The 19,470-nt window shown below is 40.0% G+C and overlaps 1 protein-coding gene across 1 annotated transcript; it reads left to right on the top strand.

Moving 5' to 3' along the window:
* Positions 1–1,030: 1,030 nt before the first annotated feature.
* On the top strand, positions 1,031–18,228 carry fbln5 (fibulin 5). The gene is made up of 11 exons (XM_074692123.1): positions 1,031–1,558; positions 1,664–1,718; positions 1,940–1,988; positions 2,967–3,248; positions 13,197–13,319; positions 13,925–14,041; positions 14,130–14,246; positions 15,267–15,389; positions 15,749–15,875; positions 17,047–17,242; positions 17,554–18,228. Exons 1-11 carry the CDS (start codon positions 1,515–1,517, stop codon positions 17,713–17,715), a joined length of 1,395 nt encoding a protein of 464 aa, XP_074548224.1. The 5' UTR covers positions 1,031–1,514; the 3' UTR covers positions 17,716–18,228.
* The last annotated feature ends 1,242 nt before the right edge of the window (positions 18,229–19,470 follow it).

The following is a 19,470-nucleotide window of genomic DNA, read 5'->3' as shown; positions in this document are numbered from 1 at the left end:
TTAGCTGCGTTTCCACCAAGCAGTCTGGGTCCGTTCAGTACGGTTTGGGACAGTTTGGTACAGTTAAGCCTGATCCCGCTTTCGTTTCCACAGCAAACTGTGCCCTCTCGTGGTGGGCGGCGTGTAAGCCAGATGCTGAAAGCCGCAGCTGTTAGACAATAGCATAACGCCGTACCGAGGAGAAACCAAACTGGTCTGCTTGGTGGAAATGCGGCTTTTGATATTGTTAAAAAAAATAAACAAATAAAATAGAATAAAATAAATTAATAAATAAAAACAAAAAAAATTTAAATTAAACAAAATAAATTTTAAAAAATAAATAAAATAAATAAATAAAAAGAATAATAATAATAATAAATTTAAAAAAACAACAAAAATTGATTTTGTTGAAAAAGAATCCCGGTTTCGATTTGTCAAAAAAAATAAATAAATAAAATAATCAAAAAATACAAATCAATTAAATTAAATTAAATTAATTTAAAAAAGTAAATGCAATAAAATTACTATAATATAAAAATAAATTTAAAAAAAAAACCACAACAAAAATCGATTTTGTTGACAAAGAATCTCGATTTTGATGTTCTCAAAGAAATCCCAATATATATCATTTTTTCATTTTTTCTCCTACCCCTAATGATCAATCTTGCTGTTGTCCACGCTAAAAGACGCATTTATATCATTTTTTCTTTCTTTCTTCTTTGTATCTGTACTTTCGCAACTTTTGGGATGAGTTATGAATAGGCTACCTCATGTAAAATCAAGGTTTTGTCTGCTTTAGGCTTCCATACAACAGTAAAAATAAATATAGATGATAAACAAAAACGAAAAATTAAAAATAATTTTAAAAAATGTAATTCTTGAAGAATCACACTGTTATAAAGTTTCTGTTTGAAGAAGTAATGAAGAAAACAGAGATTTTGCTTCATATTCAGGAGAGAAAGCAGCTCGGATTTTTCCCATATGGCCCTAATCTCCTTCCGTACAAACCAGATGTGACTACTACAGCGCGGATTGAAGGCTCCAGATGTGCAGTGACATTCAGCTGAGAGGCAGGAGGAGTGGGGGCTGTTTATCTCTTTGGAAAACAGACACTCACTGTGTATGCTTTACGTCTCCTCGCCCCCCAGCAGCACAGGAGGAGCAGCACAGGAGGAGCAGCCTGTCGGAGCTGTGGGGCCGCTGCCTCTGCGCGCTCCTCTGACCGGAGGGGGCTGGCTCTCCGTTGATTGAATCCAGCTGTGAAGAAAGTGCTCGGAGGGGGCCCGACAAATTTGCATTGCTAAATACTTTCGCGGGGCCGAGAGAGTGGAGCAGAAACCGAACGGTCCGCTTTGGAAAAAGCCATTTGGTCCATGTACCGAAGCTCCAGCTCGACCAGACGGCACTTAATGAAAACCTGCTGTCGGCTTTCGCGTAAAGGCGCATAGTTGGGGGGCTGTGAGTGCCCTGCTAGGTGGCGGAGAGGGGATTTGGGTAGTTTACGGGTCGTCTGACTCTTTCAGTTTAAGGAAAACATGCTTTTTGAGATACATCGCTTCACATTTTTCTCCTCTGCAAGGTCAGTAGTCTTTGTTTTTTGTCTTTGCGCAACAGGCTGGGTGCTTGAGTTCTGAATGAATATGTCACAAGAAGATGAATAACTGGAGCTCTGCTTTTTTAACAGGATGTTGGCAGCTCTGGTATTTATTCTGCTGTGTATCAAGTCTGGACATGGACAGGTATGAGATCACCTTTCTTCTTTAGAGTGCATGTCTTCATGGAGTTCATTCATTTAGGTCAAGGTCATGGTCAGAGTCTTCCAATGATGGGATGGAGAAGTTTATGTAAGAAGATGACTCTGCAGATTTAGCCAATGAAACTTTATGTGCACTTTAGACATCCTAGAAAGTTTTTGTCCTGATGATAACATGATTAACACCTTACTGACATCTCTCCTCAGACCTGCACAGAGGGTTTCACATATGACCGCAGGGCCAGACAGTGTATAGGTGAGTGGCATCACTCCTGTGCTTTTATTCTGAAAGTCTGTTTTTGGGGGTGTAATTAGAAGCATTTTGTAGAGAGCAACCTCTCTTGGCTTCAACATGAAGTGCCTAAATAAACAGATCCCATAGCCCACAGATGCTCTAGATCAGGGATCTGCAACCTGTGGCTCTGGAGCCTCATGCAGCTCTTTGACTCCTTTGCAGTGGCTCCTTGTAGCTTTAAAATCAAATTATTGAAAAAAAAAAAAAAAAATATATATATATATATATATATATATATATATATGTATATTTTTTTACATTGGGTATTGATGATTAAAGACATTGGCTCTAAATAAGATCATGCATTAACATTTTGCTCAACTAATTGTGCATGACCTCTTGCAATAAAGCTCTCAAATTAAATTTGTTAATTTTTGCTTTTTTTTTTTTTTTTTTTTTTACTATTTTTTTAATTAAGGGAAAAAAATCCAAGTTTTTTTTTAAGATTTGCAAACTGTTGAGAGTTTTGCAAATCTTAAAATTTTAGGAGGTTCTGTTAATTTTTGCAATTAATTTATATCTATTTTTATTCTTTTAATTTTGCAAATATTTTAAATTTTTACATTAAAAAAATAGCAATTTTTTTGAAATTATAATTTATTTATTTTTTGCACATTTTTAAAAATGTCAAAATTTTCAAAAAATGTTGCAACACTTTGAAATTCCATAAATTGTTGCACATTTATGAAATAAACAACAAAACAATTTTAAAAATAGAAAAAAAAAAAAAACTAAAATATCACATGTACAATTTTATATACTATTAATAACTAGATTCTAACTATTTTTAGAATTTTATACACTTTTTTTGTCTTTACTCTTAGGATAAAGTAGATTTTGTGGCTCCCGAATAACTTTAATCCAGCTTAGCTGAGGCAACAGACCAAGGTTGCAGACCCCTGCTCTAGATGCAGCTTTATCTGTTTGTCTGTATTCCAGATGTGGACGAGTGCCGGACTCTCTCTGATGCCTGCAGAGGAGACATGCGCTGTGTGAACCAGAACGGAGGCTACCTGTGCATCCCCAGGAGCTTGTACAACCAGCCCTACAGACCAGAGACCCCCATTCTGCCCGAGCCGGTGTATCCGGACCCGTCACTAGGATTCCCTGACACTTTCGCCCCGGCTGTTCCCAGATCTGTGGAGCCCAGTTACCCCAGAGTGAGGACCACTGCGCCGTGCATCCTGGGATATACTCTTGCAGAGGATGGAACCTGCAATGGTGAGTTTGCATGCTTTTATGAAAGGTAACAAAACAGCAACGTGAAAACATCCCACTGCAGCAAAATGCAATGACAAAATCAACATTTCACTTTCTTGTTTTGCAGAAAAATGTCCCTATGACTTGAATAGTGGGACTCATAATATTATAACTCATGCACAGAGTGTAAAAAGTGTGTTATTACTTTGAAACACTCTGAGGAAAAGTGTTTGACCTCTGCTAACCCCCCACTCCTCACCAATTGTTGGTTTTTGTTGTGAAATCTTAGTTAATTTCACCTCCTTGGACCTCAAACAAACATTGAATGAAACCATCTGAAGGCTTCTTGAAAGACAAAGTGATAAACACACAGACATCTGAAAGGAGTCAGACGACGCCACAGGCTGAGAAGATTTATTGCTCTGCGTCGTGTTATTTATATTTCTAATGTGCTTTATTTTCTGGAAATATCTTGATCTGTTTAGTTGGAAGTCAGTCCAGCTGTCACACAAATGTAGAGGAGCAAAGGGAGCTGTCCTCCAGCGCTTTAATAACAGTCTGATTTACTTTAACCAGTCTGGTTTACTTGTTGCATCAGAGTCGGTGCATCTCTTCTTTTTAAAAGTCGTTTAAAAGTTGTTTGTTTTTTACCACCTGTACAAAAACCACGTTTATTTCACAGCAGGTCAGCATGTCCTCTTAAACGTTGCCAATCAGCTCAGAGCCAGCAGCATGCTGTTTCTGCAACCAGAGCTCTGTTATGTCTGCTTACAACCTGTTCGTTGGTCGGTCAGGAGGTTATTTATTTGTCACAGATGAGTCCACGTGGTTCAAAGAAGGATTTCTCCTCCGACTGTCAGAGGCAGTAGGATTCAATTATAACCTCAAGGCAGTAGACAAATTGGATCATGAAAAAGAAATTTTGGCCATCAAATTTAATCCCCTCAGAACCAAAATGGCAAAATGAAGACACTCTAAAACAAGATGAGAGTGTGCAAAATGCAAAACAGTTGCGTTAACCCTGAATGTTGTGCACATTCAGGTATCAGGGTCACAGATCTGAGTTATTTTCTGTACTTTCCACTGATCTACCACCATCTGCTCTGTGGTTGTTTGGTTGTAATCAAGTCCTGGGTTGAAACAGATTAAAGTAGAGCATTCCTCCATCCCCAAAATAGTACCACCTTCTGGTTGTGTGGCATCTTTCCTGCTTGGACTCTTTTGCTCCGTTTCCATCAAGCAGTCTGGTTTAGATCAGTACAGTTTGGTTCACTTTGGCTTGGTTAAGTCCAGTCCTGTTTGCGTTTCCACAGCCAACCGTGCCCCCTTGTGGTAGGTGGCGTGTAAGCCGAATGCCAATAGCTGCATCAGTTACATAATAGTGTGACGCCTTAGCAGTGCGACACAGTGTACTGCGCTGATAAATCCAACCATGAAGAAAAATGTGACAGAGTAAACAAAGAATATTTTCGAGTGGCTCTTTGTTACAAAGTGCAATCGAGCTTTGTTTTAGAGAAGGCTGTGTGCCACGAGGTGAAATGCAGCTGCTGTCGCTCAGTAAATGATGATTCTTTAGACCAATCAACAGGCGGCAGTGTTGTAGCTCCACCTTCCAGGATCGGTTTAGTCTGGCACCCATGCAGGAAGGTCCCAAAAAGTGGGACAGCTCATCTCGGTTATTTGGGGATCTGTCCAAGGATTAGCCAGTGGAAACGCAATAAAATGCGTGCAAAATGAATCAAACTGAACTGCCTGATGTAAGTGATTCAGTAATGACAATGGACCACTTTAAGGCCTCCTTTTACACAACAACATTTCATCAGAAAATGCTAAAACGCAGTGAAAAAAATCTGCCTTTTTCACAGAAACGCAGAGGGACTGAAAAAACGCTGTAGTAACCATTCCAGGCCTGTGGATGGCACTACAACTGTCTTGTCCAGAAGCCGCTTAGATCTCCACTGAAGTGGAGTTGGGCCGATCATCTGGTTTATTGGCGAATGCTAAGTGCAGAAGTGGAGCAACAGATGCACATTTATAATTGATTTGTATAAAGATAGTAGTAGTCGGTAGTCTGTGACATTTGTAACAACGGTACAGTTGGACTGTTGTATCTGCTCCCGCAAAGCAGAGCGTGACGTCAGCATTTCCACTTAAAACCCGACCAACCGAAAAAACAGACTTACTGTTTACACAGCAATGGTGTCTGTAGCATTTCAGAAAAATTCCACTCTGGAGGTTGTTTTCAAAAGTTGAAAGCTGAAACTCCGTCCCTGTGTAAACGTGAAGCTGAAATGCGACAAAACTTATGCGTTTCAGCCAAAAACCGTTGTCAGGTAAACGGCTCCTAATGCTACTATAAGGAACTTACATTTAGCGCGTCTTTTGAGCAGTGTAGTACGCACAGTTTTGGCCCAAAGTGCAACACCTGACAGAGTTTTGGGGGATTTTAACGGCCAATTCACAAAAACAACTGAAACCTTTTAAATGTGCTAGCTGTTCTAATCATTATTGCCACCACTGTATTTATAAGTCCGATTCCCAAAAAGCCGTGGTGTTGGGTTAAAATTATTCTCACAAAAAAAAAGTTTTATTGTTTGCAGAAAATTCAAAGCCTTAACCTGTGTTGTTCAGCATTAATAGAGCCTTGACAGATGTATAAACTCTCCATGCCACAGAAAGTTGTCATCCCCAAACCATCAGGGACGCTGGTTTTGAACTGCTCCCTGTCCTATTTGAAGCACAGGATGCTGCATCCATGGTTTCCAAAAAGAATGTCAGATTGAGATCAAACCAAGGGACAGCTTTCCTTTTTGGGAAGTCTTTTCTGTTGATAAAGTGAAGAGAAGCTCTAGAAAAAAAAGACTAGTTTTGGTTTTGCAGCATTAAATCAGTCTGTTTCATAACCAGTTACTCCTTTAAGATGGTCACTCACTGTGTCGTGCATTAGCAGCATCTCCAACTGTGAATAGTTGAGCCGTGAAACGTCATTATTGTTGCAGGGTGTAAAAGTGATCATAGTTTGGAGGTAGTCCAGACTTTCTGCAAAGTTTTGTAATTTCCTGTTAGCCTAACATGTTATTATCTCACTTATTTAAGGGTGGGCAATGATTGTTGCACACAGTGATGCGTGCTGCTCATGTGAAGTCACTAATTGGGTCAAAGGTCAAAGATTAGATTATTTCATCCCTTCCTACAAAATATACTCGAGTTACTTTTCTGTCCCTTTGCTTTTGAGGAAGTCAATCTTGACCCTCCAGGTTACACGAGGTGAAGGTGGAGAAGCCTGACTCGGATCAGATCAGATCTCAGGGGCAGATGTTATGTGACTCTCAGTGTGTTGATGTGTCTGCAGAGAGCGACCCTCAGCTCCTCGCGGTGAGGAAATCTCTGCTAAATTTCACAACCACAAGCAGCTGTCAGGGAAACACTACACATCTAATGTCCCCCCCTCCAGCTGTTTTCGATACTTCTTAACCAAATTACTCAACTGCATCCAGCCAGGAGGGAGAATGGCCTCCTTAAAGTCCATTTTAGGTGTTTTCCTCTCATTCTGTAATGAGTGGAAAATGCACACGTATAGAGCAGTTTTCTCCCTCTGCTTTAGCTCATGCACAAATACGGACTGTTTCTCTTTTTAGCAGAGAAAGCCTGTCAGGGAATCTGCTCACAACCTTGTTTGGGTAAACGACGCCATCAGAGTGCCAACCATGAGGTCATTTGTTGCCAAATCAGTGCCTGAGCCGTCCAGGGGAACAGGCAGGCCTCTGTGGGGGCCACTCGTACCCACCCCTCACACCCAAATGCCTGCTCTGTGTGTGTGTATACATGTGTATGTGTGTGTGGTGATGTAACAGGCTGTTGATTGATGTTGACTGCTATGAGCAGAAATTACACAGCTTCCTGTCTGACCCTGCAACAAACACAGCTTTGTGTTTGGGTTAATGGCTGCACGCTCCATCAGCTTCACTAACAGCTCCAGTCTGAGAACAATGGAGCAAATCCAGCTTCAGGTGTGCTTTAACACATGTACTGATCTGTAGATCAGATTGTGCTTCTGATGCAGAATAAATGGACTCTTAAAGTTCCCGTGAGGACTTTTCAAGGGATCTTGATCTCCCTTTTAGATATTTGCCCTCAGTTTTCCTGTCCGGGTCAACCACGACCAGTCAAAGTTTAGCAGAGAGAAGAGAGTCTGTGTTTTCCTCTGCTGAAAAAGGATTTCTTGGATTTGTTTTGTAGTGATAGTGGACACTGGAGCTGAAATGGCGAAAAGAAAAAAGGAAAGAACAGCAGAAGAAAGCTAGAGAAATGTGCTTGTCAAGACTAGAATAATGTCTCAATCCAAGCACATTTCTCTTTCCCCACTGGCAGATTTGTTTTCACTTGTTTCAAGCAATTCAGAGCTCATTCTTGTCTTAAAATAACTTGAAATAAGACACTTTTCTGGACCGGTCAAGTGAAAGTGGCTCATATTAAGTATAAAAAGACATTTTTACTGAAAATAAGAGAAAAACACTTGATAAGATTTCATTTTTTTGCAGTGTACAGCATGTCCTCACCCGTCATGGTATTTACGTGGTAGACGCAACAAACCAAATTAAGATAATTTATCCACCCAATCATCATAATTAAATAATTAATTGAATAATTTATGAACAAAGAAAGAGCTTTATTGGCTTGACCTAGGGTCAGAATTTGGCGTCAACAACATGAAAGCATGGATCCATCCTGCCTTGTATCAACGGTTCAGGCTGCTGCTGGTGGTGTAATGGTGTGGGGGATATTTTCTTGGCTCACTTTGGGCCCTTAGTACCAACTGAGCATGGTTTAAAGTCCACAGCCTACCTGAGTATTGTTGCTGACCATGTCCATCCCTTTATGAGCACAGTGTACCCATCTTCTGATGGCTACTTCCAGCAGGATAACGCTCCATGTCATAAAGCTGGAATCATCTCAGACTGGTTTCTCCAACATGACAATGAGTTCCCTGTACTCAAATGGCCTCCACAGTCCCCAGATCTCAATCCAATAGAAGCACCTTTGTGATGTTCAGCCGATAAATCTGCAGCAACTGTGTGATGCTATCATGTCAATATGGACCAAACTCTCTGAGGAATGTTTCCAGGACCTTGCTGAATCTATGCCACCAAGGATTAAGGCAGTTCTGAAGGCAAAAGGGGTCCAACCAGGTACTAGCAAGGTCTACCTAATAAAGTGGCCGGTGAGTGTAAGTGTCAATAGACATTACCTCCTCGCTTTACATCCTTAGGAAAGTTGTCTTAAACAGAGAAAAGTTGTGTCAAAATGAAAATCTGCTTTCCAAAACAACTGCACATCTTGGCAAGAGAGAGGTCAGGTCTTTGCGACAGATTCTTTATCCTGAAAAACACTAGTTTTTCTAGATAGTCCTCACAGCGCTTTAATGAGTCTAATAAATTTAATCTGGATTTTGTTGATGGATGCATTTTATTAAGGATTTAGTTTTTAGCATCAAGCTTGTATTATACTTCTCCACCTCCCTCCATTGGTCAAGGTGCTAACATCACACTGGTGACTCCATCACATTTGGAGTCTGTGCTGATCAGTTTGTGGAGCTAAGATCACATCTTATCTCATCCAAAGTGATGCCATTCCAACTACTTGGTTAGGCAAAGTTTGTTTTGGTGAAGTGTGCCGTATAGTAGTTTATGTGCAAGATGAAAATGAGGCTTCAATAACTGCTTTATGCCCTTTTCTTCAACCAGTAAAAGTCTTGACTTCACTTTTGGAGACCCTATGCCATCCATCTTTATTTATACAGTCTACCATGCGAGCAGCAGTTATTGTTTTTTTTTAAGAAATGCCACAGCGTGGCTTGAACCTGCCTCAAATCAAACAAACAGATGTGATTGGTTCAACCTGAATCAGGTCAGACGATGAAAGGAAGCCAGATGTGTCTAAATGAGCGAATAAAACAAGGAGTGACAGATTCATCTGGTGTCCAGGCTGGTGCTGTGAGGGGATTTTTTTATACAGCGTGTCCTAAAATTTGATTCAGCATCATTTGTGGATTTATGGAAACAATCTTTAAGGGTGAGTTGGCATCTTAAGAAGAGTATAGATTGCTTTAATTCACTGTCATGTAAAGAAGTCGCTCAGTAGGTGGAGTAGAGTTCAGCTCCCGCGTCTTGTTTTTCATTTCACACAGAGCTGCACAGTTCATTTCCGCTCCTATTCCCACTTTTTTATGTTTGTACTTGAGTAAAGAGATTACAAGCTCCTCCGTGGCTTCAGAAACTATTTCAACCTCACAGGCTTTTGGATCTGACTCAGGGTGCACAATCTGGAAACAAAAAACTTCATTGATCAGATTCAGCCCTCTGTGTTTAAAGGATAAACAACCAACACAGCAGTCATAATAATTCCTAAAGGAGGAGGGGGTTCATTTTTTCATATGTGGTCCTCTTTTTCAAGTCTTCGTTAGAGTCGATGTCTCTGCTGGTGGCGTCCCCATCAGCTCATGAAGCTGTCTATATAAGGAGCTTAACTGTGTAGGTTGGAGATCTGCAGTAAGGCCACACATGGGCGGCAGATGAGGACCAATCAGAGGTTTTCTCTGGTAAATGCATGCAGGTGCCGAGGCCGTGTAGCTGTTGGCCAGGGGCCCATCACCCTGGGCCCCCCTCCACCCCTGTAAAGGGCCAGTGGTCCAAGTTGGCACAAAAGCCAGCGCTCCCACCGACAGACGTTATCGCTTTTCATAGCTGCCTGAGCAAACAGAGAGGCCGTCCCACACCCACTTCCCCCACCGGTTTTCTAGGGATCGGTGACTTCATGGTCTGAGAAACCATAAACAAGGAGGAATTTTTTGATTTGTCACATCCTCATAAGGAAATGTGGCCATTATGATGTGGAGGGTGAGCTGCTCCGAGGGCGCCGAAGGAATTCAGATGTAATCTAAGAATTCTTTAATCCAGAGCAAAAACAATAGTAGAGTGAAGCCCTATTGAAACCTTAGCTGTTGTGTTAAGAGCTTTTTCTGACACAGGGTGGTGAAAAAGTGTTGGGGAAACAGACTTTTGATTGGAAAGCCGCCGCTGCGATCTCAGAGCCAGCAGAGAAAGTTCAAGACTGAAGGCTTAAAGCTGCAGGTACCAGTCATTACCAAGCTTTATTTGTTATCATTAATACTTAAATCTGATTGGTGGAAAACTCAAAACAGCAGTTATTAACTCTTAAATTAATCCACATGGAGAAGGTTATGATTTTACCTCTTCCTGTTGACAATGTGGCAAAAATGTTAGCATATAAACACTTTCCTTCACACATGGTAGGTTTAAACAGGAAAAACATCCTCAGCTATCTTTTGAGAAACAAATTTGTCAGTGATACAAAAAGACCTTGTTAGAAGTTAAAGCCAAAAAATAAAATAAAAAATGACTCAAAGACTCCAGAGTCAATAACATCCGTTTACTCCCACTAAATCCCTTCAGGCCCATGCATTCTCCAAGACATGTTGTCACACTCAAAGAAATATTTTTGTTTTATTTTTCATCCTTCATGAAAATTCTTCCACATCCTGCAACTTCTCCTTACTCTGACAACAAATCCTTAAAAGGTGATTTTAAGGCCTTAAGTAACTTCCAAAAACATCTAATATTCCTCTCTACTGCTGGATATATTAGATCCCCGATTAGCCCGTCTGTATTTTCATCAGGAAATTAAAGAGGGTTATCTTTTTAATCTTTAATTTGGAGTCCATGTCGTAGTAATGTTATGGTATCTGTCTGTGTAGAAAGATGGACTGTATGTTTGTATTAAAGGTCCTCTATCAATGAAGGCGAGTTGAGATAACCACACTGAAACATGTTGGAATAATACAGTAAAAATGTGAGTGTAAACATCATAATATGATCTGTCTGTCTGATTCCCTGGTGGATTCCTGAAAAGTTGAGACACTGTTAAAAAATTAAACTAGATCATCACTCCAGTTGTAAATTCTTCCAGTTGTCTACTGGTAAAATGCAAAAATAAGATAAGATTTGTCATATTAAACTTGATAAATTCTCTTGTCTTTCCTCTGGTTCAGTTTAGTTTGTTAGTTTGGAGAAAAGAAGCTGCTTGCTGGTCTGTGAGTTCCACTTTCAATACTTCGGAGCTATGGTTTATGTTTGGTTGATGTTCATGGAACTTCATTCATTCCTTTTCTGAACCGCTTATCCTGTTTAGGGTTGCAGGTGGCTGGTGCCTATCCCAGCTGTCATTGGGCGAGAGGCGGGGTATATCCTGGACTGGTCGCTAGTCAATCACAGGGCTGACACTTAGACACTTAGACAACCATTCACGCCCAAACTCACACCTTGGGACAATTTAGAGCAGGGGTCCTCAAACTTTTCCCCATCATGGCCAAACAACTTTTCCCTTCTCTGATGGGGGACCAGGGTCAGTTTGTAAAAAAAAAAAAAAAGTGTGACGATCGCAGAGGTGTCCAAACGTAGATATTTATTGCTTCCCAGAAAGCCACACATAACCAAATATTAATAACCCTTTCTGGGATCTTAAAGGGAAAAAAACAGAAAATAAATATCACTACTAATGAAATATGTAACACTATTTATGTAATAAATGATAACTAAATGACCGTTTCGGCTAAGTGACCGAATTAACTCAGTTACAACACCTACCAGCACAATACATTTTACTACCAGTATGGTTGTGTATAAGGATTTTTTTTTTTTAAAGGGTGGGGTTTCAGATAGGGCGCAAACTGCAGAAGGGTGGAATAGAAAGTTACGTTCTATGTATGTGTAAGTCTCGATCACATGGCCAGACTGAAAAACAAAAATCATAATGCGCCTCTGGTATTATTCAGGGGGCTGGGCAAGATGTGGAGGTGGACCATAGTTTGGGGACCACTGATTTAGAATGACCAGTTAACCTGATGAATATGTGTTGCAGGAGGAAGCTGGAGTACTGGGAGAGAACCCACAGAAAGGCTTACCAGCCAAGCTGGGAATTGAACCAGTGACCTTCTTGCTGTGAGGCTGCAGCACTTACAGTTGCGCCACCGTGCATCCGTTCTTCTCAAAATTAAAAGTCTATCAGCGATTTAATCATTTTTTGTGGTACTTGGTTACTGTTAACAAATATGGATGATGAGGCACACGTTTAGGTTGCCCCCCTAGGTTCACCCTCGAGCAGGTGGCCTGGGTTCGAATCTAGCCTGTGGCCTGTTTCCTGCTTGTCATTCCCCACTTTCACACTGATTCCTACGCTATCCACTGTCCCATCCTCTCCGTTAAAGGCGTAAAAAAAGCCTGAAAATAAATGAATTAATATGGCTGCTACAGGCCTTCATATAGACAGTGAAGCCAAATGATTTAGAGCTCCCCCTGCTGACTAACTGTATTTAAAGCAATAACTCCCGCCCCCTTCATCTTAACAGATGAATGGGAATGAAACTACAAAATTTAAACCAGATCGAAATGATGTTTCTCAAACTGTGTAATTCCTCGGCTCTTCTCATGCTGATTTAAGCGACATGTAGTTTGATTTTAAAAATATGATTGATTGACAGCTCTGTTGACCAGTGAGGCTGTACCAAATTAGCAGAATAGAGGAATGAACACTAACGCTGAAGAGTCACTGGACTTTCTGTAACTCTAGGTTTCTGCTTCAACTGATGGGAGGATCTGTTTTCCTGTGGACTAAACCCACCTGAAGGATCTTCGACTCTTCATTGGTCGGTTAATGTGTGTTCTAGTTTGCAGGGTCACATGTCAGCCCTGCACACGCCTTCAAGCGTGGTATATCAACACCCATAAAAGCTGCGGTCTGGCTTCACAGCTCCCAGTGGGAGGAGCATGGAGGCGCGGCGTTCATATTAAAACACAGTCTGTAAAATTAAACATTTGTTTTGGGGACTTTCATAGAAAGAAAGTTTAACACGAGCATCTTCTCTCACTGCTTTTCTTCGTCTCTGTGTTGCAGATATCGATGAATGTGAGACAAACTCTCATCACTGTAACCCCACCCAGGTCTGCATCAACACGTCAGGTGGATACACCTGTTCCTGCACTGAAGGATACTGGCTCATAGGGGGACAGTGTCAGGGTGAGTACTGCAATAAAATTCATATTGGTCATAGTTACTGTGAATTTGTGTTGGTGTTATTTAAAGCTCTGTTATTTTAAACTTCCTGACTCATAGTGGAGTCATAGTAGCCTTAGAGTAAACAGAAAGTTGTTTTAACGTTCATAAAACCAACCTGCAGGAATTTAAAAGCCACTTTAAAGACAAATTAATCAGTTATGACAGAAACTAGTGTGGTAAAGGAAGCTCTGTCAGAGAGCTGATGTTTTGCCTCATGTTAAAATGTTTTATTCAGACACTTTTTAAGGTTTGTGACCCAAAAAGTGAAGAAATTCATGTTTATTTTAAGATCTAGTTTGTGCAATTTGGATTTTCCGAGACCATAATGAATGTATTAGAGGCTCACGAAGGTACAAAGTTATGTTATGTTGTCAAGTTAAAAAGATATAAACTGCTGGCACAAAGAGTGACACTTTGGTTCTGTCAGCTTCAGTTCTCCTTTAGAAGAACAGCGCCCTCTTCTGGTCTTGTGGTTAATTCCTCTCGAGAGGCAGACTTTTACAGGATATTTGCTTTTTTATGTGTGTGCTTTGTTCATAACTTCTGTCTCTTTCTTCTCCCACCAGACATTGATGAATGTCGATATGGTTACTGCCAACAGCTGTGTGCAAACGTCCCCGGCTCTTATTCCTGTTCCTGTAACTCCGGCTTCATCCTCAATCCGGACAGCAGGACCTGTCAAGGTGCACAACACGTCGTCTAAGCAGCAGTCACTCTCGTTTCCTGATGGATGTTTCATTATTCAACCATCTTCCTCTGTTGCTCCTGCAGATGTTGACGAGTGTGAAGACGAGCCGTGCAGTCACGGCTGCTTCAACACGTACGGCTCCTTCATGTGTAACTGTGATGAGGGATTCGAGCTGGCAGCTGACGGTACTTCCTGCATCGGTGAGACGAGATTTTTGGCTGAAATTTTGGCTACACATGCATCTGATGTCACTTCCTGATTAGGTTATCACATTAAAACTGATCTGAGCAGCATTACCTAAGCAGCACATGAGTGAGACTTTACCTCTCCCCAGAGGATGCTCAGACTCTGACTCATGCCTTTATTTTCTCATGTTTAGACTTCAGTGCAGTTTAACCTAGCTGACAAAACAAAACACTAGATAGGCGGAAACTTGTTCAAATTTAGCAGCAAGAGTTAAAAAAAACAGGAAGAGAGTGCACATAACACCAGCTTTGGCATTTATTGTTTCAATAAGTTGGGACATTAAGTTACTTGTTTAACCATCAGGTTGCTTGACAGTTTTCAGACACCATCCCAGGTATGTGACACTACATAGCCTCCCACATCCTGGTTTCCCCTCCTGTAGTTCCACTTTCTGATCTCTAGGATCATCTCCTGGCATCTGCCATTCTTTGAGTTGATGACCTCAGTCTTTTCTCTTTCCATGATGAAATTTCTATAAGAGGAGGTTGTCCTGCTGCTTTGAGTAAGACTGACAAACCTCTAAAGCAGCTGACAGACAGACACAGCGGCATCATGTGAGTCATCTGAGGAAGATTGCAGGAAGTTTGTCGATACTTGAAGCCAAAATAAAGAAAACAGGCTGGTCTACTTACAACAGTTAATAATCAATAATAATAAGAGCTGTCTAACTATACAATAACGGTAAGACCAAATACTCCCTTATGGGCTATTTTGGAGTTTTATTGTGCTTTTATTTTGAAAGGAGTGGTAGCTTTGGGTAACTTGTAAACATATAGACGAGTATAATGGGATGGAGGTTTTCTCATCTCACCTGTAGTCCCAAAATTCAAAGCCCAACCATGATAGCTCTTAAATCTGAACTTTCTTAGATTCCTCTCAACAGGCTTTGGTTAACCTGCTGGATGAACCTTGGATCCAGCTGTATTTAAAATAAGTTTCCATGCTCATCTCGTTTTTGTGTTTCTGTCCTGTAGACCTGGATGAGTGCAGCTTCTCTGAGTTTCTGTGTCAGTACAGATGTGTGAACACCCCTGGCTCATTTTCCTGCATCTGTCCACCTGGATATTACGTTTATGAGGATGGCAGGAGCTGTGAAGGTGAAGTTCAGCACAGGAGACAATGACATGCCTCCAGATTTAAACTGAAAAAGGGGGAAAATGTTGTTTTCAATGTCAGTTTGAAGGAATAACTGCATGAAAACATAACTTTTAGAGTTTTATTTAACTTCTCTTGTGCACAGTACATATTTGAATTAAACTGAGTTTATTGTCTAAAATTAAGTTTTGCATGTTAAGAGATCAGTTTTCACACGAGTTAATGTTCAAATATCTGTGACTGCATGTTTAGTCTTCATGTGCTTACCTTCCCATTCTTATCAATGATGATTGAAATTGTTGTTCCTGTGATGATGACGTTGTTTTAACTGACTCTGATTGTTGTGTGTTTGATTTTAAAGATATCAATGAATGTGACACTGGTAACAACACCTGTACAACAGCACAAGTATGTTTCAATTTCCAGGGAGGCTACACCTGTCTGAACCCTTTACAGTGTCTCCCTCCGTACATCGACGTCAGCGACAAGTGAGTAATCCACTTTCCCCACAGTGTTTTTCAGCCTTTGAATGCATCTTCATACCTGCTGTTTGAAGATTTTTCTCATATTGTGGAAGCTCTGAGATGCAAGTCTTTTTTGCAAGTTTTGTTGTGAAAATTTTTAATAAATCTAAACAAAATCTTTTTTCGGTAAAATTATTTTTGATTATTATTATTTTTTCATTTTGAAGTGTCTTTTTGCAAAATAATACCCAAAACATGTGACAAGTTATCATTTTTTTTAGGGTCCTACATTTTTCATATATTTTTAAATTTTGTAAATTGTATTCCCTTTTTATTATTTTTAAAAAATGCATTTTTATTATTTTGTCTTCCTCGGTAATCATATTATAGCACTCAGTTTCAGCTGAATACTTTGCAGAGTAAAAAAGAGTTTAGTGAGATGTTTGAATGAATGAATATTACAACAAAAATGCTATCCATTTTTTTTTTCAAAAGTGAAAAGTTAAATACAAAAAATAAATAAACAAAAAAAGTGAGGGTTTATAAAAAAAATTAACTAATGGGCAACTTACTTCCACACATTTACTTCCTAACTTGTCGGAGATTAAAACATCTTTTAGAGGATTATCCTCACAAATCAGAAAGAGAAAAGAAAAATCTTGTAAATAGTAAAAATAAATGAGTAAAAATAAATTAAAAAAAATAGTCAAATAAAAAAAAATTAAATAGTAAAATAAAAAGGAACAGTGACTAAATTAAAAAAAAAAAACTCAAAAATTTTTTAATCATTAATAGGAAAAAGAAGCAAAATATGAGACCAAATCCATATATTTATCTTATTATTTGAATTTTTATCTTATGGATTTGACATAATTTGGACTTTTTTCATGAAGGCCATATAGCCATCTTTTTTAAATGGGCAAAAATGGATCTCCATATCAAAACCTCGGTACTTTGGGAAAATAGTTCCACTGCTGACCTAAACTGTCACTGTTTCTCTTGTATATTACTGAACCACCTTTTTATCTAATTCACATATGACTATTTTAAACCACTTAATCTCAGTGGGAAGGTTTCAAATGGCATCATTTTTAAAATTTTCTCTAATCATGCTTCTGTTGTATAAAAACCAGCTTGTGGATAAACCAGATGATGACTCTGACTGTAATTTGTCCTTCCTTCCTTTTCTCGACAGTCAGTGTATGTGTTCAGCTGAAAACCCTGCCTGCAGAGACAAACCCTTCACTATTCTGTACCGACACATGGACCTGTCGTCGGGGCGCAGCGTGCCTGCTGACATCTTCCAGATGCAGGCCACCACGCGCTACCCCGGCGCCTTCTACATCTTCCAGATCAAGTCGGGCAACGATGGGCGAGAGTTTTACATGAGGGTGAGTATTTCAGAGATAAATGAGACTAACTGCACATTCCCACTTGTCCCTCTTTGCTCTCTTCAGCCAGTAGATGGAGCTGTGAGCATGAGTGGTGTGTCAGAGGAGACTCATGTTGTAGAAATACATTTTAGTGTGTAGTTACTTTATGATGTGATAAAATCTCTTTGTTGGAACTTGTCCTGCTTGTCCGACCTTAACATTCAGATTCCTCGACTTTGTGCTTTTGTTTCCTGGTTGTTTAAGATATAACTCAGATTTCCTGCACTTCATTCCTCACATGCCTCTCCTTTTTCTTCCTCCCCTCACAGCAAACCAGCAACGTGAGTGCCACCCTCGTCCTGTCTCGACCCATCAAAGGGCCAAAGGAAGTGGTGTTGGACCTGGAGATGGTCACGGTCAACAACGTCATCAACTTCAGAGGCAGCTCCATCATTCGGCTGACGATATTCGTGTCGGAGCACCCGTTCTGAGGGTCTGAAATGGACTTCATCGAGCCTGGGGAATCAAGCTGCTGCTGATGTAGTAATCAGTCTGAAACGGCTCGTCACCCCTCTCTGTTTGTTTCTGAATCCTTGTGTCATCCTCATAAAGACTCAGCAAAGATCAGCTGATGGGAAGTCAGAATCCCCACCCTGGTTTAATGGACACTGAGCTTTTATGGCTGCGATATGGACGGATATTTATGGTGTACAATTTCTGATATCCTCTATTTAGAAAATGACCTGAAAACGACTTTACCACCTCTGTGTACCAGAATAAATATCATACAGTTTTTTAGGAGTTGCCCAGTTGTCTGTGAATATTCATCCCTTCAGATAAGCTGTGAACTTTCATACACCTGAGCTGTCATTGCATCTCGAGTGCCATCATCTTTTATGAGTCAGGATGAGGGCCGGTTGTCTGAGCAGGAGTGTAATGAAGTGATGTAAAAGCCAGTCATTAAATGAATTATTGATCACAACTTCTTCTAGACCAATAAATGTCTTCACCACACAACTGTTCCTCTATGACGTGAGCGAAACACCTGGACGGATCAATACCTGAGATTTTAGGGGAATATGGAGATAAACTGGGAAAAAGTTGGAGAATTAAAGTTTTGGGGTTCTGCATTAACTTTTTGGGGTTTGGGCAATTCTAAAAAATCATATCAACAGGTTTGGGGTATTTTGGCTGTACCTGTTTTTGTTAATGCTGGAGCTTTTATGAAGTTGAGCCATGTGCATAGCTTAGTTGGACTGTATGAAATATTGGTGGTAAGGTCTCTAGAAGCAAAGTAGAGTTTTGAAGCCCAGAGATAGTGGCGGTCACTGTGAAAAGCTGTTTTAGACCAGCGTTTGGTTGATACATGAAATCCCCAATTTTAGTCCACTTCTGTAAAACCTGCAACCTTAATATCTTCTGATAGAAAAATCTCTCATGCGACCGATCAGTTCAGTTGGTAAAAGTTTTTACTTAATTGTAAAAATGGAGCACAAACATGCACCTTGGGGGAAACAGAAGTTTTCTTCTGAGGGGACTCACAGAAGTGCTCGCCAATGTAAAAGTTAATAAATAACAATTACTATATAGATATAGACATAGTACTGTTAATGGCAGATTTGGTTGCTTTTTGATCCTTCAATATTTGATAAAAATTTTTAGTGCATCAGACGACAATGGCTCTTAATGGTAACAGTCTAAGAGCAGTTCTGTAATGCTATGAGCTGCGCCACGTCATCTTTCCGTGTATTTTAGGCTGTAAGAGCAGCAACATTAACCACAGTTTAATAAAAGACAAAAATCTACAGCCTTCCCCAAATCATTCTCTAGTCCTACTGGTATAACATGAGGCTGAATAAGTCATAACTTTTTTACAAACGGGCTAAAAGATTGCCAACTTGGCTCATTTTAAAAAAGACAGGGAATCTAACAATAACAAACAGACCATAAAGTTAAAACATTTTATGATATTCCTCTTTGACACTGATTAAAAAATAATAATAATAAAAATAAAGGACTGATGGGCCCACCCACAAAGCCACCCCTGCCGTACACACCTATCCTCTGTTCCTTTTATGAATGATAAAACTTTTGGCTCCATCCTTAGATATTTATCAGTAAATTTCTCTCAAGGATGGGAGTGTGTCTACCCCCACACTCTGCTCCACAACCTTCCTTCAACTTTCTCCCAAAGAACACAAATTTCTGACAAACAAATCTTATTTACATTTTACCAACATCCTCTA

Source organism: Halichoeres trimaculatus, unplaced genomic scaffold (genome assembly GCF_033239565.1).
Source record: "Halichoeres trimaculatus isolate MK-OKI-2021-1 unplaced genomic scaffold, fHalTri1.1 fHalTri1_scaffold_17, whole genome shotgun sequence".
Lineage (NCBI taxonomy): Eukaryota > Metazoa > Chordata > Actinopteri > Labriformes > Labridae > Halichoeres > Halichoeres trimaculatus.
The sequence above is the reverse complement of the archived record's forward strand: the minus strand, read 5'-3'. Positions and strand labels throughout refer to the sequence as shown.

Coding starts and splice junctions, on each gene's coding strand:
- fbln5 (XM_074692123.1), top strand. CDS start 1,515: ATGCTTTTTGAGATACATCGCTTCACATTTTTCTCCTCTGCAAG. Junction 1,559..1,663: donor ACATTTTTCTCCTCTGCAAG/GTCAGTAGTCTT, acceptor CTTTTTTAACAG/GATGTTGGCAGCTCTGGTAT. Junction 13,320..13,924: donor CATAGGGGGACAGTGTCAGG/GTGAGTACTGCA, acceptor TTCTCCCACCAG/ACATTGATGAATGTCGATAT.